Source organism: Quercus suber, unplaced genomic scaffold (assembly GCF_002906115.3).
Source record: "Quercus suber isolate HL8 unplaced genomic scaffold, Cork oak 2.0 scaffold_689, whole genome shotgun sequence".
In the NCBI taxonomy this organism is placed as follows: Eukaryota; Viridiplantae; Streptophyta; class Magnoliopsida; order Fagales; family Fagaceae; genus Quercus; species Quercus suber.
Window position 1 is genome coordinate 119,368 of NW_027070130.1, and position 27,073 is coordinate 146,440.

The 27,073-nt window shown below is 34.4% G+C and overlaps 1 protein-coding gene across 1 annotated transcript; it reads left to right on the forward strand.

Annotated features, from left to right (window-relative positions):
• The first annotated feature begins 2,927 nt into the window (after window positions 1–2,927).
• LOC112006660 (cysteine-rich receptor-like protein kinase 2) lies at window positions 2,928–10,162 on the forward strand. Its single transcript, XM_024038965.2, has 8 exons — window positions 2,928–3,346; window positions 5,652–6,055; window positions 6,198–6,317; window positions 6,537–6,664; window positions 6,832–7,045; window positions 7,929–8,160; window positions 8,940–9,090; window positions 9,723–10,162. The coding sequence occupies exons 1-8, from the start codon at window positions 2,964–2,966 to the stop codon at window positions 10,035–10,037; spliced, it is 1,947 nt and encodes a 648-aa protein (XP_023894733.1). The 5' UTR covers window positions 2,928–2,963; the 3' UTR covers window positions 10,038–10,162.
• The last annotated feature ends 16,911 nt before the right edge of the window (window positions 10,163–27,073 follow it).

Consider the following 27,073-nt stretch of genomic DNA (forward strand, 5'->3'; position numbering starts at 1 on the left):
TTCCCAATATGTTACAGTATATAGTACAATTATAACAAAGTGTGTGTTACTATTAAATATTAATAAAGCCTAAATTGGTGGGCAACTGAGATACCAAGACAAAGGGTGGTAGAAGGAAATTAAAAACTTCTTCAACCTCCCCTCGTAGACGTCGGAACGACAAGGGAGTTTCCGAGTTAATAATTTTGATTTCAACCTTTGTGGGCGTCATCAACTTGGAAAACCCCTCCCGCAAGCCAGACAAAGTTTGGTACAGGTTGTGACTGGTACCGTATTATTTTTTTCTGTTTTTTTACTAACTTGTACTTGGAGTTCAATTTATATCCTTTAATGTAACAATAACTCAATTGGTTAGAGGTAACATCCATTCCAGCTGGTTAAAACAAACCAAAAAAAAAAAAAAAAACAAAGAATAACTAATTTTTTTTAATAAAAAATTAGTATTAATAAAATATCAACAAGAAAAATGATAAAACAATTACTAATTATACTAAAAGTTTGCAAACTAATCTGACAATATTCTAAAAGTGATTAGTGTTATATCAATATCATAATAAATAAATAAATAAATAAATAAATCCGGTTTAAAACACTAATATTACTATTTTCGTATATATTCTAATAAGTATTACTATTTATTAAAAAAAAAAAACCCAAAACTACTAATATAATTTTACTAACAATATTTACAAATAAATCATGAATGTATTTGGTGTCACATCAACAATATAATAAATAATTTTTTTTTGAGAATATAAATAAAATTTTTAATTACTTATTTGTTGTGTCTCAATGATTGATACATCAATTTGTAGGGCTTATCTAGTAAATTTATAATAGTTATGCCATCATTTTAAATATATTCATTTGACCCATCAATAAAAGAAAAGACACATAATAATAAGTCATATTTATCATCTAATTATATGTAAAATATTATTGAACTTAAAAACTAATTAACATTGCCAAGGACAAGGAAATAAAAAGAACCACACTTCTAACTACTTTTAAGTCCCAAACAACAAATAACCAATGTCATCAAACAACTTAACAACTCAAGTCATTTGCATAAAAAATAAAAAATAATCAATAAATATGTTTTGAAGTTTACAAAAAGTAAAAAACAATATATATTATAGTACACAAACCACATGGAAACATTTGATCACATGGTGCAGAGTCACAAGGAATGAGATGCCTATTGTGTTTATTGGCTTTTGTGACCAATTATAATTTTTAGGAAGGTGAAGAATAATATTTTTATTTTTTATTTAAAATTTCATATATATATATATATAAAATATTTTACAAAAAATTAAAATTTCAAGGGGGCCATTGCCCCCTAAGTCAAGGCATAGTTCCGTCCTTGCATACACACGTACACTTTTCATTGAGAAATCGTGACTTAGTACCCGTTTGGATACAGCGTTTTCCATCAATGTTTGCTTTTGGCGTTTGCAGTCCGTGGGACCCATGGCTACAGTAGCATCCATTAAACGCCTAGACTGAAGAAAAAATGCGTAGCTTTTTTTCCTGAACGTGTAGATTTTCAGTCATTTCTTAGATTCATTGAAAGTGAAAGTGCTACCTCTAAACTATTAAAGATCAAAACTTTGTAACAAGAACTGAAATTCAAACAAAACAGGATAGAAAATGGTGAATTTTTTTTTTTTTGAGAAAACTCACCTTAGGGAAGTGGGTTTGGCTTTTTTTTTTTTTTTGGTTTTGATTTTTGAGCTCAGGCTAATTCTGCTGGTTTTTGAGAGGGTGAAATGGGTTTATGGGAAGAGAGGTGTTAGGGTGGGAGATGAGTGAAATTGGAAGAGGGTGAAATGGGTTTATGGAAGGAAGAGTACACTAGAGGGAACTCGATCTTTGCTGACGTCGGACTGGGTTGTCTTTCTCATGGATTTCTCTTTTGAGCTCTTCGCCGGCATCAGATTGGGTTGTCTTCCTCGTGGAGGATTGAAATTGGAAGATGGTGAAATGAGTTTATGGAAGGAAGAGTACACCAGAGGGAACCCAATCTTTGCCGGCGTCGGACTAGGTTGTCTTCCTTATGGATTTCTTTGGTGGGCATGGACTTCTTTTCTCGAAGATAGGTGTTAGGGTGGGGAGAGGAGTGGAATTAAAAGAAAAAAAAAGCAAAAACGCGTGGCTTAAATACTTTCAGCCGAGCTATAGTAGTCGGCACCAAAAACAATCAGTTGGCGTTTAAAATTATTTACTACATTGTTTTTAGTTTTCAGCAAAATTAGCGGTATCCAAACGGACTCTTAGTTGTTGAATTTGTCATTTAACAAAGTAATTTTACAACTATAAATTATTTACAATATTTATACAAATTGTTGACGTGACTAATTTTTATTAGATCTCATTTGGACTGACCAATAATTAATGTACCACTTTAAAAGTTAAAAAAAAAAATTGTAAAATAGTTGTAACTTTAACATTTTCCAAAGAAAAAAGAATGCATCTCAAGTTTCCAACTAAACTAAGAAAATATGTTCTATGTAGTGTAACTTGCTCTACCCTTTCTTAAAAGTTACTATGACCTTTGAGTGGAGTTGTGGTATGATTTTGTATTAGAACTGCTTCTCCTCTCCTTTCGGTGCGTGTGTTTGATTCTCAAAAAAAAAAAAAAAAAAAAAAATGGTCTCAGAAGTCTCCTCTGTTTACGAAATAAATTGATGGTCGATTGTCGAAGCGACCACTTCATATCCATCTCATTCATGGTCAAAGCGACTACTTTTAAAGCAGATTCAGAGTTCAGACACATCAATTAGGACTAGCTCGTGCACACGTGAGTAACGTCGTGTCCTTTGAGCATTTTTTTTTTTCCAATTACCATTATTTTTTATTTCTTATCTACATACTGCATAATCTTCTCTTAGATTAGATATATATGTCATACAAAAGTCCAAAAGTTCCATAACCAATCCTCAATTATTGTGTTTGATCTTATGACTAACCCACATAGAAATATGGACATGGCCTTGAAATTGACCTTTACATGGTGGTTATGGTGGTTGAGATTGGGTGTAGCAGACCCACAAATCAATCTGCTAAACAGTGGTTGCAGCCAATACAACGTGTCCGATGTTTCCAACTTCTACACCAATCTAAACGCAACGTTCTCAGACCTCAGAACACAGCTGAACAACAACAAATACTTTGCAACTGCACAGCAAGTAAAAGGTTCGGAATCAGCCTATACCTTGGTGCAGTGCAGGAACTACCTGTCTAATGCTGACTGTCTTGCTTGCTTCACCGCCGCCGTGTCTCAAATCCGCAACTGCTCCGCCGCCAACGGTGCCCGTGTCATCTATGATGGCTGCTTCCTCAGGTACGTTCCACCACCATGCTAGCTGCTTTTATGCTTTCTTTTTTGTCAACCATAATTTTAATGGAGTAAGATTGTAGGACTAACTTTTGATCCATCACAAAAATTTCTTATCAAGGTTTTTGAAAATATAATTACACTATATAATAATGAGATTAGAATTGTGAGAGTTAAAAGAGTGAAAAAAACAAAAAAAAAATCTTAATATAAAACATGATAGTAGAATAAGATAACAGCAATTATAATAATTTTTTTTTGGAAACCGGCCTAACAATTATAATAACTATGTAAAATAAATCTGTGTAAAAAAACATCTCTAAACACATGTCAGAAGATGTGCCAAGAATTTAGTGTAGTGTATATGAAGTTGTTTGAATATTCTACCAATAAGGATATCAACACAAGCAAAGATCCAATAACTCTTATGGTCCGTTTGGATTGAGGAAAAGGGAGGGGGAAAAGAATAAAGTAAAGTAGAATAGATTTAGTATAAAATTAACTTATTTTTAGTCAACTCTACTCTACTACCTTTCACTCTTCCTCCTTCCCCCCTTCATTCAAACATGCCATTAATTTTTGAAGTTGACAAGTCATGATATTAGTTGGAGTTTCAATTTTTTATAATCCTATAATATTGCCTATATATCACATTTTTTATGTTGTTTATACGTATGTGTTTGTATATAACTATATACATAAAATTGAATATTAATTCAACTGTCATACCCACCCCCAAAAAAAAAAAAAAAAAAAAAAATTCTATATTGATTCAACTCAGGAGATGCCAAGCAAAAATCAAATTGGCTCTTGCTTTGAAGAGCCATGGTTTTTTAAGTCAACAACTCTTCTGTTCAGTGGGCTCTTCAAGGAAAAAATCCTATCTCTTCTAATCCAAATTTTGTTCATTTAAAAAGAAAAAAAGTCATTAACTCTTAATAATAATCTTAACGCTACTCTACCGTGCGAACTCATTTTTATTTATTTATTACGCCTCTTTCATTTTTCCAAATCAGGTTGCTACTTGATGGAAGGGTCTGCACTCTGCACTCCTTTATTTGCTATAAACAACATATTTTGATAGTTGTTTTGAAATTATCCTTAAACTTTAAAATTTTTAATTTTTTTTGTAGAGAATAAAATGTTGCAGTTTAATCTGTATACTTGCAAATTGTTTTTCTAAAAATCCTTATTATTATATGATTAATGAAAAAAATCACGTGACAAATAGAATAATTCTCACAATAGCAAAATTTCAAAGAGTAGAACTAGGAAGCACGTCACAAAGGTAACAAATTCGAATAGAGATATAGCTGCGCGAGTGTGCTGTGTGCAGCCAAGAATTATAAAACCTAAGAAAATAAATGGGTTATTTGACCCAAATGGGTCACATGTCGTCTAGCCCAAGTTTCATAGGTCACTGCCAAAAACAATTACGGGCCATTTGCCCCAACAAATTGTGGGTCATTTACCCAAATTAAAATTTACAGGTCATTTAGCCCGACTTTGGTGTATGGGTAGTCTAGTTTGGTGGGTCATTTAGCCTGACTTGGGGTGCAAAAGTCATCTAGCCTAGCTTAGGGTTGGGTAACCTGGCCTGATGGGTCCTTTAGCATCGGTTTTGTGTAGTCAAATACTTGGGTCCGAAGTCTAACAATAAAAGAAGAAAAAAAGGGCATGAAACCCAAAGCCAATATGTTTCTTGTTAGATATGTTTTTGGGACTTATGTAGGGAGTTTCACATTTCTTAGTGTGAAATGTTTCACAATAGGAGATGTCTACATTTTAAACATGATATAAAATATATATATATATATATATAAATAAATATGATGTGAAAGAGTATGAAAATTATCGGATGAGAAAGAATCAAAATCCATTTATTTATGCACAAACCTAAGTCTTGCTTCGTTGTAGGTTTTGTTATGATTTTTTTGGTATTTTGTGCATGGGTGCTTGGCTTGCCATGTGACTAAGGCAAAAGTTAGGCCTGAACAATGTGTAGGCACATACTTGTAAATATAAAAGAAACATTAATAGTCTTATTTGTTACATCATGTACTTTCAATTTAACCATAAAAATTTACAATAGGATGTTAAGTAATTTGTTTGATGTCGTATACAATAAGTGATAAACAACTTATTCGATAAGCTTATAATCTCCCAAATCAAAATATTCAAAATTTTAGTTGGAAGACTCTTTAAGTTATAAACTTATAATCTTCCATCCCTTCTAGGTAGTAACTAAAATCATTTGTTTCATTAATGGAAGTTTCATGTTAGATACTTAATTTGCTTTTTGTGTCTTTAGGTATGAAAGCAATATCTTCTTTGACCAAACCACTCTGCCTGGTAATCAAGGGTATTGTGGGAATCGGACTGCATCACAACCTCTTGCTTTTAGTACAGCTGCGGACGGATTGTTAAAAGATCTCCAAGTAGCAACACCTAGGATTAATGGTTTCTTTGCTGCGAGTAAGAGAGAAGTGGTTGATAGTAGTGGTAATGCAACAGTGTATGCTGTGGCACAGTGTGTTGAAACAGCTACTGAGAGTGGTTGTCAGAATTGCTTGAATGTCGCATCCAACAATATACAAGCTTGTGTTCCTAATGGAGATGGTAGGGCAGTCGATGCTGGATGTTTTTTGAGGTACTCAGATAAACCCTTCTTCGCTGATAACCAAACTACTGATATCAATTCTTTTTTAGGCAATGGTGAGTTTTGATGAAGATCTTTTTTTTTTCTAAATGTATTGCTATGTAGCTAGTCACTGCATCAAAAATTTTCATAATTTTGAAATATAGTGGAATTTGCATATTTTGAAGTATTGTAATTAATGATGATCTTTAATAATAGGAGGTTCAAGCAACAAGAATGCCATCATTGGAGGAGTAGTTGGAGGTGGAGGTGCTCTTCTCATTACAGCTTTGTTTGTCTTCTTTATAATGATAAGAAGGTCCAAGGAAGTTCGTAGAGGTAATAACACCAAGGTTTTCAATAAAATTTAAATTATGATGTTTTATGTTTTGTTTGCGAGGACAAGAAATTATAAATGTTGTTACATTATTTTTCATTTTTCCTTTTCAAATACATATATATATATATATATTTGAATAAGTATCTTTAGATACATCAATATTTGTATGAGTTTTTCAACATAAATGGAAGGACCATAATTGCTTTCCTCCATAACAGGTGACATTTTAGGGGCAACTGAACTACGAGGCCCAGTGAATTACAAATACAATGATTTGAAATCTGCAACAAAAAATTTTTGTGAAGAAAACAAACTTGGAGAAGGAGGCTTTGGTGATGTATACAAGGTAAAAGTCAAGAAACCTAAAGCATCGTTGCCCTCTCTATATGAAACATTTTTTTCATTGTTGTTCGTTACAATCAAATTTCCATATTCAATTCACCCTAGCATTTATTATCATCTTGTTGTGTGGTGGACTAATTTTCATTTCTTTTTCTTTGCAACATTGACTAGGGTACTCTGAAAAATGGGAAGATGGTTGCTGTTAAGAAACTAGCTATAGGCCAATCTTCTAGGGCAAAGGCTGATTTTGAGAGTGAAGTGAAGCTTATAAGCAATGTTCATCATAGAAATCTGATCCGTCTTCTTGGGTGTTGTAGCAAAGGACCAGAGCGAATTCTTGTCTATGAATACATGGCAAATAGTAGCCTAGATAGATTCTTATTTGGTAAGTTAAATTCATCTCTTTAATCTTAAGAAAGCTTGATCATTTATGATTGGAAACTATGTTAAATTCACACGCATGCATTTAATTAACTCTAAAAATAGGCTAATTTATTATTTCATGTAAAAGAGAATTAGTTCTCTTTAGTAACAAATTTTGGATGGTTTGATTTCTTCATTCTTCAATCTTTGTTTTGGGAACTTTCAATCCCTCTTGAGACTAGAAGGCTTTGATTTTCTAGACCACAATTGGCCTGGATTGGTGGGAGGTTAAAGAGAATTGAGATGATTTTGTTGTGCTAAAATGGAGGAAGCATGTGAAAGTAGATCTATTTCTTTTGTGCCGCAAAATTTTCATTTTTGATCTTGAAACTATGGATATACAAACTTGAAACTTGTTTGATTTTGGGGCCATCCTCATTTGACATTGAAACTAGTAAGAAATATTATTGAAATGTTGAGAAGAGTGGTAAGAAAATAGTGGTGGAAAATGGAAAGGGATGTTCAAATATAATTAAAGGATAGATTCAAAAGGAAGTAAAAGCTAAAGGACAATGTAAAGCAACAATTAAATGGAATCATGATAATGTCAAGATGAAGATATGGACTTTTTGTTTTAATTATCTTGGGGAAGAAATACTGGTGTATACTATTAGTAAGTAGAGTATGTTATCTAGTCTTGAAGCTTTTCTAAATGCGTGCAAGTTATAATAAACTTTTTGCTCTGAAGTTCAATAAATTGTTCACTCAATTATATAAGATTTAAAAAAAAAAAAAAAATTTATTTTGAAGTTGAAGCTAATTCCAAATTTAATATCAGTGATGCATATAGTTATTGACTTGTTTGTAAAACTTATATTTAATTTATACATGCTATTGGGAAATAGGTGAAAGACGAGGCTCTCTCAATTGGAAACAACGGAATGATATAATCTTGGGCATAGCCAGGGGGCTTGCCTATCTACATGAGGAATTCCATGTATGTATAATTCATAGAGATATAAAAACCGGCAACATTCTCTTAGATGATGATCTCCAACCCAAGATTGCAGATTTTGGGTTAGCAAGGCTTCTACCCGAGGATCAAACTCATCTCAGCACCAAATTTGCTGGAACATTGTAAGTTAAACTAATAAAAACCATCCTTTGTCCATCAACCAAGCTTTACCATATAAATCTTGACCAGACTTTACTCGATTTCACCTATGTTGAGTATTTTTAAAATAGTTTAAGATTATGTTAAGATTCTTATCCTAATAACATCATTATGACAACCAAGGCTTAGTCCTAAAATGTTTGGATAGTGAATCTTAAATAGACTAACTATGGTTGACTAGATATATTATTTTCTGTCATGTTATTCTATCTAAAGTCATACAATTTGTTTTGTCCTATATATATATATATATATAAGTATTCGTATAGAAGAAAATATTATCTATTGATTCAAATGTTGTACTTGTAGGATAGGTATAGAGAAAGAAAAAATTCTAAGATTTTACATAGTACTTGTGACAAAAAAATAGAAAGAAAAAAGACTATTTCTGCTTATATTTATATGCACCCTTATTCACCATTCAAATTTAAGTAAAGGAAAATAGTAATTGGGCTCTATTTATTTATTTGAATGGTTTCGCTTTGCAAATAATCTCACTATAATGAATACAAAAATAGCTGAAGTCTCATCAAATTCGATGGGATGACACCCATCACAGTTTATTTATTTATATGTATATAAGGTTGTTAAAACACAATGTCCTTATTGCAAGATATGTGCTAAGCAAATAGGATCAATATGCCAAGAGGATTATCACGCATTAGCTCTTTATTTTTTAGCTGAATAGTTCTTTTTCGTTCGTACTATTATTCATGGATAGCTAATTTGATCTAATCTTTAGAGGATATACGGCACCCGAGTATGCAATCCATGGTCAGCTATCAGAGAAGGTAGATACTTACAGTTTTGGGGTCATTGTACTTGAAATTATATGTGGCCGAAAAACTAGTGAGGTCCAGCATGCTTTTGATGGCGACTACCTCCTTGAACGGGTAATTTCCAAATCAATATGGTTTACTATTCTCAAACTTAATAACAAACGGGGGAAACATATATCTACTGCATCTCCAAAAAACAAGTAGTTTTAGTTACTAGGTTCTTCATTTTCTTCATTTGATCTAGATACAACTTGCAAGAGTGTGATAAGGAAATGCTTGTTAGGCTATCTAGAAATACTTTGTTGGCATTCTGCTGCTTATCCTAAAATTCTTAGAGGTATGAAACAAGAAAGAAAGAAAGAAGATGAAGCTAATTTCACATATCAATTATGTTTCAATTATTAAAAAGAACAAAGTTAATTTCACATGTCATTTAATTTATGTATTAAATATAGTGCTTATATTAAACCCTAATCACTTAATGGATTAGAGACATTGTCTAGTTCTTAAAAACACTGCTTACACCACCGCATATTTTTGGTGTGATGGTCACTCTACAAATATAAGTGCTTGTGAGGTGTGGGGGGCAAGGACCAAGGTTGAAGTCTCTAGAAGAGAACTTCACATGTATATACACTTAGATTAGGCTAGAGTAAAATTTCTATCTTGTATTAAAAAAAAAAAAACATTGCTTACATTTTTCTAGCTCATTATGGGTTTCCCCCTTATTTATGGTGCAATTATAGGCATGGAAATTGTACGAGAATAACAAACATTCAGAGTTGGTGGACGAAACCTTAAACCCAGAAGAATATATAGCAGAAGAAGTGAAAAAAATGGTGGAGATCGCTCTAATGTGCACGCAGTCATCGGCTTCTGTAAGGCCTTCAATGTCTGAAGTTGTTGTTTTGCTCAAAGGCAAGGGATCAATGGAGAATAGGCCACCTACTAAGCCAGGCTACGTTAATACTGATAGAAAAATCTGTGGAGACACATCCACTTCAACTGGATCCTCCACATCTAATGCCACTGCCTCTATCTCTCAACGCCCTGCTCGCTAACCTATGGATATATGAAATTCTTGAGTGACTTCTATGTATAAAGTTTGATAGTTTTCTTTAATTTTGTTGTAGTGTTGAACATGGAACTTCAGGTTGTGAAATTCAATTCATGTTACTTTACCTCACCCCAAATTATACATATAAATCTAACATTTAGAGAAAATTGGTATCTATTAGTTGAAATAAAGATAAAAGGAAAGCACTATTTCATCCCCTTAACATCATTGATTGAGCCTCTTTCTTCTTCCTTTTAAAAATCAATCTTGTGTTAGGACTCTGCACAAGTTATTAATCATGAAAAATTGGGTTAACTTGCCTCAAACTACCTTATAAAAGGGAAAGTCTATGGGCACAATTTTGCACCCGATTGATGAGGTAGATTGTTCATAGTTTGTAAAAAAGTGAGTGGTGAGTTCAGATAAAAATTAGCAAAAATTTACCAACTCAATTACTATGAAAAATGTTATGAATTTTTTGTGTGTCTATAACATTGCTCCATATAGAAAGAGGGAGGAGAAATCTAGCGTAATTGATGTTGATATGAGAGATAATGAGCTTATGTGAATGCTCCTTTCTAGGTGGGGTTGCTTGGTGGTCATCCAATCTAGATGCTTCTACGGCTAGGCCCATGCTTAGTCTTTACCGATCATCAATCGGGTTGACTCCTAGTGATTGAATTACTTTTTACTAAATTCCATTGGTGGACGTGACTAATGTGATAGTGATGTAATCCAATCACACACGGGCAATTACGCAAATTGTGCCAGAGTATGGCCAAGTGTGCATCCATAGAAGAGTTGAATGTAGCTAGGCTGCTATTAATCGTGTGGAGTGAGTCAGGCTAGATTGTGTGGTCAAGCAATGGCCCAACAAGGACTAGACATGACTTTCCTTTTGATCAATCAAATGCAACGTCTTAAGCCAAGGGCTTGTCCCTTGTCCCACATCGTGTGCGTGTGTGTTTGGGTATGTGAGTTTATAACTCGCTCCGTACAACTAATTGCTGCATGCAGTTTGGTTGTGGCATGTGAGCTTAAGCCAAAAAAAAAAAAGTTGTCTTGTTGGTTTGATGGACCTCGACCTAATTAGGCTGGTCCGACCTAGTCTTCTAGCGTTTGCCCCTTCTAGTAGAGGCCTCTTTTAGAAATTTTTGGAACAACTACTTTCTTTATTTGATACCAAGATTGTGGAATTTCTATGGTCATCTTTATTTTTATTTTTTAATTTTCCTTTTAACTGTCTAAATTTATCTTTAATGTCAACTCCGCAAATAAGCTTTAAAGGAAAATTCTAGAACCAAACGGTCCAAACCCGGGCTGCCATGAGTCCAACATTTCTCGGAAATTATTTTTTCCTTTCGCAATCTGGAGCCTTTGGATCCATAGGAACAAAGTGATGTTTAAAAATGCTACTGTAAACCATACCTTAATTAAAAAAGTGAAGTACCAAGCCACGTAATTCCAATACTGTGTTGCTCAAATCCGAGGGGTAAAGAGTAAGCAAAGAATTAAAGTAAAATGGTACAAGCCGGAAGATGGATGGCACAAGCTCAGCACTGATGATTCCTCGCTGGAGAATCCTGGCTTAGCTAGTAGTTGAGGTGTAATCAGAGATCATATAGGGTGGTGGATTAGGGGCTTTACCTGATGCATAGGGGTGACAACCAATGTGGAATTTGTGGATGAAGAACTTTGGGCTATTGGTAAATAAATGAAGTAGTAAAAAGAATAGAGTTTGAGATATTGTAAAATGATATAGTATAATAGATACAATACCTTTTTAGATGGTAAAATATCAAATTTTATAAAAACCCGGGTGCTAATGCTATGAGGGATAGGTTAACAATGTGTTTAAATCTAATTTTTTGGTGTAGAAATTGAGATTGATTCTATGGTTGTTTTTGACTGAGTTTTTGAACCTATTAGCAGCAATCTAAATCATGCTACTCTTATGATGGATTGCAGGAATCTACCGAGTCACTTTTCGCAAGATAAGGTGACCCACTGTTTCTGTGAGGCAAATTAGTGTGTAGATGCAATGGCAAGGAAAGAACCAGATTTTATTCAAAACTTTGTTGTTTTTGCCCCCTATGTGAGGCTTTGTCCTCATAACTCCGTTTATGTTTCCTAGTTAATGAAAGACCCTTTGTTTACCAAAAGAAGAAGAAGATAATATTGCTAGTGGCAAGCGAAGCACTAAACAAGTGATAATATTGGATTAAAAAAAAATATTTTGGGCATTAGAAACTTTTGGTAAAAAATTAATTAAATCTTGTTCTGTTACCTCCATATCTTCATAATTTTGGGAAGAACGAAAAATTAGAGTTTTGAGGGAAGAAGAAAGGAATACGTGTTCTCTCAAAATCAAATCATTCCCCTCTTACTTAAACTCTCAAATGAGCAAATGACCTTTTCATTCTCTCTGATTAAACTCCCAAACAAAAAAATGAAAAATAAAATTCTAAATTGATTCTTTCTATCCAATTCCTTATTATCTATTTGCTTACACTGGAATGTAGGACAAAATGGGCTTTTGCCCTTTTCCGGAAAATCAAACATCCTTTTGCTTTCTTTCCCAAACTAAATAGGAAAATGCCCCTACTTTGTAACTCAATAATACGAAAGTCGAGTTATTACGAAGAACTCGATATTACTATGATCGAGTTAGTCTGACCTTTGTGCCACGCTGGCGCAGCAGACGTGGGTTTTCCCCAATAAAAAAAATGACCGTGTAGTCATTCATAACTCGGGAACCATAAAATCGAGTTTTCTTTAGAGGTTTGAATCACTAGGACCTTAACGTCTCACAACCCCTATTCACTCACTCTCTCCCTGTACACTCTCTTTCCCTCGCTCTTTGCCATCATTCTCTCCCTCGCTCGCTTTGTGATCAGACTTCTCGACTCTTCCTCACTCTCCATCAGTCTCGCTCTCCCTATCCAGTCTCCCTCAGTCATCGTTGATTGGCGTCATCATTGCTGACCGTCGTCGTTGCTTCCCGCCGCCGTTGATGACAGGTACAGTCCTCTCCTCTGATATCTTTTCTGATCTTGGTTAATATTAGGTTGTGTTTTATGTGGGATTTTGATTATTTTGTTGAAACTTACTTAAAAAGTATTAAATTTACTAATCAAGATGAGAATTTTGTTGTCTTTTATATGCTGCGATGATGATGATGTAAAGTATTTCTTGCTATATGGTTATGTCTGTGTGATTTTCTCATTAATGAGAAATTTGTTGTCTTTCACATGCTGCAATGATTATTTTCTCATTAATGAGTTTAAATGTGCTTGGGGTTTTGATGGGGGGTTTTGGCAAAAAGAGTGGTGGTGTTTCAGCGATGTCTCTAGGTTTGTGTAAAATGTGTCTTATTCGATTGTAGGCATGATTTTGTTATAGTTGTTGTAAATGGTGTCAAATTAATTACGTTTGAGTGTAAATAGTTGTTGTAAATGGTGTAAAATGTGTCTCTTGCCTCTAGCAGCAACCGTTAGCTTTGAAGCAGAACCCATCTCGTAAAGATTGGTTTGGACAAAGATTGGTTCTATTGGTTACGTGTTAAGAAAAAAATGATGAAAATGATGAGACTCTGGTTGTTTGAAGCAGTCTTCCGTAAGTCCAAGATGTTCTGCCCATAATGACATCCTATATACATAAATCTATAAAATACAATACACATTCACATGAAACAGAAAGTCAGTTACTGTAAGTCCAGTTAAAAACTAGTAAGAGTGATGAAATAGTAGTGTTTAGTATAGCAACAAACAAATCAAGTTCTTTCATATCCCTTAAAAGTTTTAGTACTCATTGTTTTTGGTATATGTAGGTTTTTATAATTTTCATTATTTCTTGGAATTGACGCTACTTTTGTTTTGCAATCTAGAAAATTTTAAGTAACTTTACTGATAAAAAATTCATTTGCTGGTACCCTCAGCTTATATGTGCAAATGTATGGCTGGAGAAGCTGATATAGCAAGCATAGAAGTTCTTTTGCTTGCAATACAACTCCTCTTTGTTTAAAATTGACCATATGGAGGGGGAGAGGAATAATTGAACATTCAATGGTCTTGCACCCTTTGGTGAATTTGAGATTCTTGTTTGAACCCTGAAATATTATAATATTCTTTACTCTAATTTTTTATTTATAAAATTTGGAGAGTGGCTGCTTTTTAAGGTTTCTCTAAATCAATTTGGTACTCTTCTATAAGAGCACAAATATGTGAATGTTTTTTTGCCCCCTTTTATTTTGAGCTGGTTGGTTACTATACATTAAGAAATTTAAAATCTTTGTGTAAATGAAAATGGGTGCTTCTATTGTGGATATTTCAAGCTCCATTTGTGCGGTTCTAACTCATTCCAACACTCAATGATGATATAGATATCAATGAAAGCCCTTGAAATATTCTTTTGATTTTACATTTTTTACCCCTGAATGTTTGAATGTTATCTTGTCACTTGTTCAATTTATTTTATGGATTTTGCTTCTTGACAGTTTTTTTAAGGCACATATGTTTGATCCGTTTTTCTTGATCAATTTGGTCCTCTTTAATAGGTGCACAAATATGTAAATTGCCTCTTCCATGTAAACTGCTGTTTAGGTGGTGTACAAAAATAATAAGGAAAAGGTTAATGGAGCAAAGAAAAGGGTGTTGTTCTCACATTCACTGAGGAGTCCATTATTTAAATTCATGGTGGGGTTCATAAAAAATTTGAGAGGACGGGGTATCATTTTTTCATATTTTAGGAGTACTTAAAAATTTTCTTAGATTTTGGATACATTTTGAGGACAAGAAAAAAGCATTTAGTTTTTATGATGGTTGATTATATTTCTCATAAAAGTGGTGTTATAACTTAAATTTTTTTAAATAGTTTATTAATAATTACCCTAAGGGCATCTATGAATATAAAAATACTTTTAACCTTATGTTGACCAAGGATTGAAAGTTAAATGTATGAAATAATCATACATTTTGTCATTGGCAGGGTCCGGGGCATGTTATCTCACTTTTATGTAAAAAATTCCTAAACGGGCAAGCTAAATAGAATTAGCATTTACTGATTTTATAATTTTTTAACATAATTTTTTTAAAACGTATATCTTCAAATCATGATAATTAGTTTGAATTTTCCCTTTTGAGAAAGTGCTAAAAAAGAAGTTGAGGTAATATATGTGATTGGTATATGTAGATATTTTCTATAAAAAATTATGTATAGAAAACTAATTATATGTATAAAAGATAATATTATTAAAATAAAAAAGTTTATTTGTAAATATAAAATGTAAAAATTTTCCATAATATCAAAATTATCTGAGTCTATTAAAAATTTTATAGACTTTTGCATAAAATAAATTAACTATGTTAATAATTGTTAATGAAAGAGCTAATGATAAAAAGACTTTAATTATAATAGTTTTTTTTTGATAAGTAAAGAAAAAGAAAGTTTTTCAGGGATTAAGAACTGTGATTATATACACTAGCCTCTAAGCACAATAATAGTGTAATACACACACATAATATTGAGTTATTTGGAGCAAGGTATGTAGTGAGCATGTTTCATAATCTAAGCAGTTTTGCATTCATTTTTAAATTAAATTAAATGAAGCATCTATTAAAAAAAAAAAAAAATACTAATAGAGTTTTACTTAAAAATTATGCAATGCTCATGGATAAGCCTTGATATACAGAGTCTATTTGGCAAAGATTATTTTTGCTAACTTATTTTCCTATTCAGCTTATTGGGTTGAAGTTGGTGAATTTGAGATTCTTGTTCGAGTGGTCTTGCACCCTTTGGTGAAAATGGCATGCATTTTGTTGTAGATTTTATTGATTTTCTCTCTTTGCGATTATAATCTTTTGATTATGTAATTTTTTTTAGGAGAATACTCTGTAATTTTTCACCCTTTTGTTAAACAAGAAATGATATTCACTGGAACATCAAACTGCTCAAGTAACTTCAAGGAAAAAATGAGTGCATTTACTCTAGGAAACAACATTCACTCTATCATTGTGGTTTAATGAGTTTGGTACATTTTGATTGACTATTTGCTTATAGCTAATACAGTGGAACAGGGTAATACTTGTAACGACTCACCAAGCAGGGAAGACCCAGCAAATGAGCCTAAAATTTGAAAACGACTCACCAAGTAGAAAATTGAGTAGAATTAACTCCTAAAATGTTGAAAATAGGCCTAACAAGCAGGGAAATGGGCTGACTAAGTCATGGTATGCTTACATATCTAGTGGTAGAAATGTAGAATAATTAGTATAGGTTTCTAGATATTAAGTTGAGAACTCGAGCCCAAATGACCTGTAGCTGTAGGGATCTTAGTGGTCCATCGTAAACGGGCAACTACGTAGGACATAAAACGGGGAGCTGTCAAGGATGACCTTATAGAGAGTGTTACTTTGTTGAAAAGACCAAGTTTGATTGAACGGGTTTGAGAATAAAATACCTAAACATTGAGTTGTTGCAATTTATATTTACTATGTGATTGCATTGGTCAAAAGCCATAGAGTTGAATTTAATATGTCTTCCCTCCATATGCAGCTCCTTATAATTGTAATTGATATTTTCCTTGTTAAAATCAATCTCAAAGACATCATACACCAAAAATAACTCTTACATTTAAATATTGCTTAGATGTTGAACATGCAGGTATCAATCAAGTTTCTAGCACATTAATTAGTCTTTTGTTTGTTTTTTTTTTTTTTTTACTTCAATTAGATAATAGAAAAAAAAAGTGTTTATATGTAAAATTATGGCAAGTTCTTATTAATTTAAGTTTCAATTTGATTGCTTTTGGATTGCATGTTAAGTGGGGGTAAGCAGTGATGTTGACAATCTTGTTGGGATCATAATATGTCTTACTGTATCCATGCTTTTATTTTATATTAATTGTGGTTTACTTGTCATATAATTGCTAACAATCTATTTGCTGCCATGTCAGATATGTAGGCACTAGATAGAGTATGGCCTGGACCCGACGATCTTACCCAGTTAACTCTGTAGCCGAATCATCGGTTAACTCCGCTTTGGAGCCACATTGCCAATGAGGTATGTAGTTGTATTATTAATACATGTTTGTTTTATAATTACCTCAGGTGCACTACCTAACATAATACTCATCCCTGTGCAGGAGGTGCCTGGTATGATAAAGGTTCGACGCCGTAAATGTGTATTGCCACAGGGTGGGCTAGACCCACGTATCATGCAATGCATAGATGTAGTAGATTTGACCGATTTATTTGAGGTTCTTGATATGGAGGTCGACCACGCCTTGATCACGACCTTGGTTAAGCGGTGGCGTCTGGAGACGCACATGTTCCACTTGCCCCATGGAGAAATGGGTATCACCTTGCAAGAGATCGAGGTGATGCTGGGGATTCCGATGGATGGGTTGCCTGTTACTGGGAGTATAGCCAAGCAATGGAACGTGGTGTGCTGAGAGTTGTTGGGCCATGAACCTTTGCCTGTGATACCGAACTCAAACAGGTCTACCCTTACTGGGGCGAGGATAAAATACAAGTGGCTTGATGAACAGTCTCCCGCTCCCCCAGCTGCGGATGCCAATGACAAAGTCGTGTAGCAACATGCCCGCTACCACATACTTGTATGGATGGGGGCCCTGTTGTTCATGGACAAGTTTGCGGACCGGGTCTCACTGTTGCCTCTACAGTTGCTCAACCCAATCAGCAATGCGAGACGGTATAGCTGAGGCAATGCAGCATTGGCCTGGCTCTATAGGCAACTTTGTAGTGCATTAAAGAAGGATACAATGCAGATTAGAGGAGCACTCTTGTTGGTGCAGCTATGGGCCTATTCAAGGTTCCCACGACCATGCCCTATTGTGAGGCCGCCTCTACTGTCAATGCACTCAGGGCCCCTTGCCATTAGGTACGTTCATTGAGTTCTCGTTATTCAAGCTAAGTGTCTCTTAGGAATAATTATTTACGTGTAATAGTATATTACATTTTATTTGTCTCTTTGATATAATTGAAAATATGCCAAACTAACAAACAAAAATAAACTTATCAATCCTTAGTATATGGATGTGAAATATAAAGCAAAGTTTGTTAAATGTAAAGTTCAGTAACGAGCATTTGTTGACACCCCATGTTTGCTAGGTGGAGTGGGCCAAAATGCACCGTAGAGCATGCCACACACGTCCTTACTGCGTATTGGACGTTGTTGGCTACACTACGGGCAGAGCAGGTATTCGATTAATTTACGTCCTCAATTTGAGGTTTTTATTTTCGTTTCCCTCAAGTATGTTTCCAAGTTTTTATTTTTATTTTAGTTTGAATTCTTGGATTGTTGTAGGAATGAGTTGATTTCAGAATATTGGTTCCATCCCGTCATTTTGTTTGATACTAAGATTTTCATCCCATCATTTAACTCAATTGGAATGTCCATTGTGAAGTACATCACATTAGAACTTCCATTCGCAGCCCCTGCATGAATACGACCAAGCATAAACTCAAAAATTCTAAAGTGTTGAATCAAAGGCTTCAATTCTTTTATTTTAACCTAGCATAAACAAATATTATATAATCTAACAATTTTAAAACTTTATATTTGGAGACTTCTTATTATCAAAAGTAGGGGTGTACATGTGCATGGGTCGAGTTGGGTTGGATTGAAGGGTTTTTTCCAACTCAACCTAAGAATGTCGGGTTGAGAAATTCCTAACTCATTACATGTGTAAAAACCAACGCAACCCGACTCACGTGAGTCAAGTTAAGTTGGGTTGCATCAATGGGTTATATTTAAATTCAGTCATATATATATTAAGTAGAATTTGGCTATATCCTTGATTATGTACGGAAACGTTTGTGATTTACACCCAAAAAAACAAGAAAGAAAGAAGAAATTGTCCCTTTCCAAGATGTTTGAACTGAAAAAGTAACTTACCTATGTATATGTCTTTCAAAAAAGCATGTGCAACATGTGCAAAAGATTGAGCATGAAGTCTTGGTTTAGTGCAAGACAAAGTGACTTCAAACCTGTGTTGCAACTAAAAAAAAAACTCCATCAATTCTTACAAATGTCATTAATCTGATGCAATGAAGAGAAGGCACACATATTGTTCATATGTAATTGGTTATAATTCAATGAGAAATTAATTTACCTAAGAGTATACCAAAGATCATCAAAGTTGTCTTTGGTTGTATTTGTGTGCTTAAGTAATTCATTTGATTTTAATGATGCATCTTCGAAATTCACGGTGACATCCCTCCATTCTTCCCAGCTACTAATTGAAACAAAATGTTGTGTTGATTTAATGATTCTGTCATTATACACCGTTTTAACCTATTTACGATAAAAGAAAATAGAACTTTTAGCCTGCCATCAAAAGAAAAGAAAAAAGTCCAAAAAAAAAAAAAAGACTTTATATAAGCGGAATGATTGTAAACTCACAAGATATCAATTAAATTATAAACAATGAATTTCCTACTATAAATTTGATAGATATGGGTCTTTTAAAAACAAGGGAATCAAGGCACATTAGAATAAAAATGATTTTTGCAAAACTCAAACAATATATGCGAGAAATTTGATTAAGAAAATATACATTAAGCTTGTGTAGTTTGTAATTAATTAATAAAATGTTATGAGCTCAAAACCATAGTTATTGCTCTGCCTAATAAGTAGAAAATTTAGTATTTATTGTTCTAACTGTTAGAATCCAAGATTACAAACATTGTTATTGCTCTGCAAAAAACATTGTTACATTTTAAGTTATAAATTACCTTTACTGAATTGAAGGTTATATTTTTACAGTCTACTAGAATACCGATTGACTTTGATTTACGTATTGAAGTGGTATATTTTGAATTTGTACAATAACATTTTGTTTCGCATAGGTAGTAAGAAATGTCACACAGCCTCCATTTTCTTCTTGGAAAACAACGGCCAAAGTTTAAATAAACAAATAATTGTTAATCAGTGATATATGAGAAAACATAAAGACTTTTGGCACATTACCTCTTGTTGTTCACCTAATTGAAAAGTTGGTTCGTGCTCCTTGCACCAAAGTTGTAGAGCACAATTTAATTGCAGTATGCAACTCCTTAAGTTGTCCCCACTTGAGCTACCTTAATAGTCCTAAAATTATTAAAAGTTGTGGATTATTAATTACTATTTTATTCATATAATTTTAGAAGCGTGCAACATATGCTACTCACCATATTCATCAAGAGGAGCTTGATCATAATAAGCTGTGATTTACACTGCAGAGCTTGTTCCACATAATTTGTTCCACCAAGGTACTAAGATAAGGAATGTAATTTTAGACATTGACAAGATTAGTTTCAGATAACTTTTCAATTTACGTAATTTCGAACACGAAATTTTATAAGAAAATATATATAGATAGAAATATGATAACAATATTTGATGAGGATTATACCATGTAATAGTTTACATAGCTTCCATTTCTTGCAATATAAAGTGCTACTTAAAATGCAATGTCTTCAGCAGACCTTATATATGTCTTCCCTCCATATTTTTGATAGCTTCAAGAGAAAATTAAGTACAGTTAGTTTAGTCTTACAATGATTAATAGTCATTTTGTTCTCATTCATTGAAACATTGTTAATGCCTAATGCAATTAATCCAGTACAAGTTTTCTATTACGATAAAAAGCTTTTGCGAAATCATCAACTTGGATTCATCTTACAGCCATAAGGATGCTCTGGTACCCTCCTCTAAGTCTAGTTCAGATTGAAAACCCTAATATTTGATGGTCTCACTTAGCTTTCAATGTTATGCATATGAACATGGTTCTGAGAATGGAATGTGGACATCGGTCAACCTAGATCTTTTACTATTTTCTGCAGATCAATGCTAGTCATTGTTTTAATTGCTTGTTGACTTCATTCTGTTAATATTTTGAACACAATGTTGCTGTTCCCTTACTTTCTGCCCAATAATCCCTGAAGATTTTGTGTATGAATAGAATCAAGAAACTCCATGCTTTTCATATTACATATCACAAACATAATCTTTTAATTAGTATGATGTCTCACTATCACAAACATAATCCACTTATGTAGATTGTATGGGAGTTGTACATGCATACGCTGGGCTCCCTGCTTGCGTATTGCACTACTGGGCAGCATATTTGGACGTCTGAGGTGCCATTGATATACTTTTGGATAGTGGAGGGGCATCATCTCGAGCGGGTCCTCCGTCAGTTTGGGATGAAGCAACCAGCTCCACTTGTTGTGGATACGTCGACTGTCCTTCACAAGATATCTCTCCAGGGTAAATGGGAGAAGGATTGGGAGGTAGAACATGCCATCTTTATTCAGCAATGGGCCAACCGAGAGAATGAAGTTCGCGGGGCCTCTCTCTTGGACGGTGATGATACATACCTCGTTGAGTACATGACGTGGTACAATCACAACACAAGGCGGTACATAACACCAGAGTTTGCGTACTGGGAACTCATGGTGAGGCAACAATTAAGCTCTTGCAAAAGAAAGAACTTGGTGTTGGGCTATTTTCAATTAAGCATAAGAAAGATTTAAACTCTTAGCATTCAATTAAGCTCTTGCAAAAAACTCTCTCTATGACTGCATAAGAACATATATATATATATTTATTTATTTATTTATTTTATTTCACATACTAATTTTAAAATAAACCAAATATCAAATTATTTATTTTACACTACATTTCATTAAAATATAAGTTGTAAAAGTTTGACCAAATTGGCTGGAATTAGTTACGACACTACTAGAAAATAGCCTAACATTGAGGCCAGAAACTCCCTGCTGAAGAGAAGGTTTATTTTTACTTTTTTTTGTTCTCATCTTATGTTATTCACCATTCTGGACACTTGGATTCCTCTTGGATTGCATTTGGAGCGGTCCAAATATCTGGGCTGGGCGGGGATGCCCAGTGAACATAACTCGATTTATGTATAATCGAGTAAAAGTGAACATAACTCATTTTCCGTAGTATCAAGTTACGTGCTACACATTAATTGGATTCGTGTGATTTACAATGCACAGAACTCGGTTTCAGAGAAATCGGGTTATGTGGAAGACCCTCCTAGACACTTGGATTCCTTTTCGATTGCATCTGGATCAGTCTAAATATATGGGCTGGGTGGTGAAGCCCAGTGAACAAAACTCGACTTATATATAATCGAGTTATGTGAACAGAACTCGTTTTCTGGAGTGCCGAGTTACGAGGAAAACCATTTTGGACATAAATTGGATTCCTGTGATTTACAATGCATAGATCTCGATTTCACTGAAATCGAGTTATGTGGAAGACCCTCCTAGACACTTGGATTCCTCTTAGATTGCATCTAGATCAATCCAAAGATGGTGGAAAATCCAGTAAACATAACTCGATTTATTGATAATCGAGTTTGTGAATAGAACTCGTTTTTTGTAGTGCCGAGTTACGTGGAAGACCGTTCTGGACATAAATTAGATTCCTGTGATTTACAATGCAAATAACTCGATTTCCTTTGAATCAGATTATGTGCAAGACGACTGGACACTTGGATTCCTCTTGGACTGCATTTAGAGCAGTCCAAAATATCTGGGCTCGATGAAGCCCAGTGAACATACCTTGAGGTATACATAATCTAGTTATATATAACTGGATTACTGTTATTTACATTGCATATACCTCGATTTCTTAGTAATCAAGTTATGTGCAAATAACTCAATTTACATATCATCGAGTAATTATCGAGATATATCACCCACCATTGTAAATCCTATAGTTCTGCAGAACTTGCAACTGTCTGAAATTACATCTTCGATTGCTCTGACTTCTTTCGGCCTGAATCGACAGTTTCCTGCACAAATTCTTCAAAGATTTTACATAGTAAGAGTCTTTTAACATTTTGTTGTCTTTAAAATGACACATTTGTGGTGCGTTATTGTCAAATTTTTTATTCATGTTTCAAACTTCATTGTCTATGTAGATTGTGATGAAGATGGGTGTTTGGCTAGTCAAATGCATTGTTGTTAGTAAGGTTGCTTATCTCGTAGGTTGTCTTCGACTAGTATCCTTCTACAAAATGAACTTGCCAGTGGCGCCATATGTGCGTGGTAGTCCTTATGCTGTTTGTATGTTTGAACTATACATTGTGCAATTTTATGTTTTTTGTACAAGTTGGTGAAACTTACTACATGTAGCTAGGAATTTTGAAAATGTGTCAAGTCCTACATCCACTTGTATGTTTCCTGTATAATGTTGAACATGCTGTTAGAATGCTTGCTATCGGTGTTTGACATTATTGACCATTTTGACAAAATTCAATATGTTAACAAATTGCATGTTGGCTCTTTGAGTTCAACTAAAGTTCATATACTCTAGGTCTCTATCTTCAAATTACAGGTCCACTTGGACCAAAATGCATTACATTTATTTAACCAATTAAACAACCCGTGAATAAGAATATTGTTTTTTCATTATGTTGTTGTAAACTGCTCTAGACAGTATATTGTATGGATGATTTTATACACATGGTAGTGCGTTATATTTGGCAATTTTTGTTCTCTGCTTCAAACTTCATTGTTTATCTCTTCGTAATGCGGTATTTGGTTCTGTTTTTATGTGAGCTAATCGTGTTTCCACTACTGACCATCCGTTAGTTATGGCTCCGAAGAAGGCTAAGAGGGGAAAATGCAAAGCTGCATCTGAACCTGAAGTGGTGTTTGATCAATTAAGGTTCCTCACGCTCGAGAATAAGCAAACCTTTGAAACCTTGATTAAGCGTAGGCGTATTTGGGGAGAAAGGCAAATCAATTTACATGAACTGCATCCTTCTGTCCATGAGAATCTACAGTCTAGGCATTGGCTGTCCCTGTGTACAAACATACAACCCCCTCCAGCTAACTTGATTAGAGAATTCTATTCGAATCTATCAGTGCATGAGGATCTCGGTGGTCACAAGGTGGCATCGTCCATATGTGGTGTACCGTTTACAATAACTAGGGAGAGAGTATCTAAAGCTCTTGATGTACCTATAATTTGTACACCTACTTATCCATACTCTAGGTCTCCTCATGTTGATGATGTTATGGATATCCTTTGTGGACGGTCAGTCACTCGGGGTTCTGAACGAAGTATTAGCTCAAGTGAGTTGACTGAGCTTAATTATATCTTTTTTAGAATAGCTTGTCATAACATTTTCCCAATCTCTCATATCCATACAATCCCTGTAGACAGGCGTTTCTTTCTTTACGCCATCATCACCAATAGTTCCATTTGTTTTCCTTCCCTTTTTATCGAAACCATTGTGGAGATGCGTAGGAGCAAGTATAAGAGACATGGTTTGTTTTTTCCAGTTCTCATCCATAGGGTCCTCAAATATTTAGGATTAAAGAATTTTCCTTTCCAAGAGTTGGTTCACATCCAAGCCCCTATAGGAGCCAAATTTCTAAAACAGCGAAGTGCCCAAAAGAAGGTTGTTGACTCCAGTGTTGGTCCATCCAAGACACCACGAGTACGGTCTACTACTGGAGATGTTCCAAATGAGGACATGCATGGGGATCCCACAGCTGCTGTTGCCGAGGATGGTGATGATGAGGTAGATGTTGACACTGCTGATGCAGCGCATTCATGCCCTCTTCCTCCCTCTCTTCATGCTATGATGGAGACCATTATAACAACTTAGGCAGCCTATGGGCAGCTTCTACATGGTTTTCTTACCGAGGTTGCAGCTCTCCGAGCAGACGTAGTTGACTATAGACGTCCTGTTCCACCTTTTCTACTATCTTACTCTTCATGATTGCCATTGCCCATTGTACCCAAGGAGGGGACGAATTTGTTGTAGTTGTTGTAGCATATTTGGAGAATTGTATGACAGTTCTATGAACTGGCTTTCAGCTAGTTGTATATTTTGTTATTTGAGTGGCAATTTGATGAACATGGTATCAGTGGAAAGTAATTTGATATATTAATATGATGGTTAGTTTCATGCCCATCGTTACTATTATTAGTATTATTGCAATGGTTCTAATTGTAAGAACCCATCAATTTATTATGTGATTCGATATAACATCAAGTAGATCCAAGTCAGTGTGTAAATAAGATTTATTTCATAATTTTGTATGGCACTCATGTGTTATTAGATTATAGTAATTATTAATACAAATTGAAGGTTTGTGAAATCACAATTGGTTTGCAGGGTTTATTGTTGACGATGAACCACCTACGAGATTTTCCTTGGAGCAATGACTCAAGCTATATCTTCACTTCAGGCAACTGTTTTTATTGGAGGTTTTGCTTTTCAGTAATGTATTTTCCACTAATTGGATATTTTTGTTGCTCTTAAATCAGCAATTATAATATTCTGAATTTGGTCCCCGCCTGGACTGTAGCTCATGCATCATATTTTCATTACAACATTTATTGATGAAACCTTGTAGTGCAGACTCGTCCAAAACGATAAAAGTGACACTAGGCACGACCTCATGCACTCCCGCATTAGGTCTAACGGTTTTTTTTTTTAATCACCCATCACCTGTATTGATTTCGCGTTACAGTAATGAAGTATACAAATGTTAATCTTATAGAATGTTAATCTTCATCGTGTTGTTCAACTGCTCCATGCATTGTATGGGTTAGTGACCAGTAATAGTCATAATAACTACAATAGCAATAATAACTACAACAGGCGCCAAGTCATTCCCAAAAAAAAAAAAAAAAAATATCCCACATTTATAGAGTAGTAAATTAGTGAGAGTTATGGTGAGGGTCTTTTGGGCAATGTATTAGTGAGAGTTACAGTTGCATTGTTACTGGATTGTCCCTTATTTTTGTCTCTACTTAAACATAGGGGTGTGGGGGCATTTTTGAAATAAAATATGAGGATTCTATACAGGAGAAGCCCCTAACATAATAGTATAGATAACAGTGAGCTGAAGATAATAAACACTGTGAAGTTTAATGTTTTTGTGAAGGACCAAACACAATTAAACAGATATAATAGTGAGCTCAAGCCACCAACATGAAAGTTCTGAAAGCAAAGTGGTGCTTTCAACCTGTAAATATTTATGGGACGCGATTGTTTAAGAGCTCAGTTTCAGGGTTGAAGATGGTTTTACCATGTGCAATCTCTTCTAACGAATAGTCACGGATTATGGGAAGAGCGTTTTGACTGGGATCCTTGAAAATGACCAACAATAATGAACACCCTAATGTTTAATGTTTTATGAAGGACCAAGCACAATTAAACAGATATAACAATGAGCTCAAGCCACCAACATCAAAGGTATAATAGATGTGCTATTCAGTTCCAGTTGGGTTTCGCTTCAAACCGGCAACTCTTTGACCACGATGTTTGATCGAACAGTCGAGTAAGTAGGTATTCCAAATCTACAGGGTCACATTAATTGGCTACGATTACAAGAGAAATAACGTTTCAGGCTGTGGGGCTGCGTAATTTGTAAGAGTGATAGTTTTGAGAGCAAAGCGATGCTTTTAACCTTTAAATGTTTAATGACCAAAGGTAATGAACACCGTGATGTTTACACACCATGATATTTAAACTGGCTTGAAAATGACCAAAGATAATAACACACTGTGATCTTTAGAATCTGTTTTGGGAAGGATTTAAACAATTAATAAATTAATATAGCAAAATTGCAGCATAAAAGACAAAACACAATTAATATAGCAAAGTTTCAAGATGACCAAGTTCGAACTCTGAACGCACGTCACCAGCCCGCTGCTGTAGCACCAATTGTAGTTATATTAAACTCCTTCAATCGTAGCACATGCGCTAATAGACGTGGCTGTTTAGCCAAGTCATGTTCGCAATTCTGCACTAGAAGTATCAACAGTTTGACATTGTTTCACACCCACACTAATGTGAATACACAATTGTGAAATTGGATGCATAGATGTTTCATTTACATCTAATGTTGCAACTACTGCCTACCTTTGATGCGACACTAGGAACATGTAAAATCCTGTTTAGATTGTAGTGTTTTTCTAGCACGTATTGACATGACAAGCCCTAATAACTGAAATTTTAATTAAATAGTAGACCATGAAATG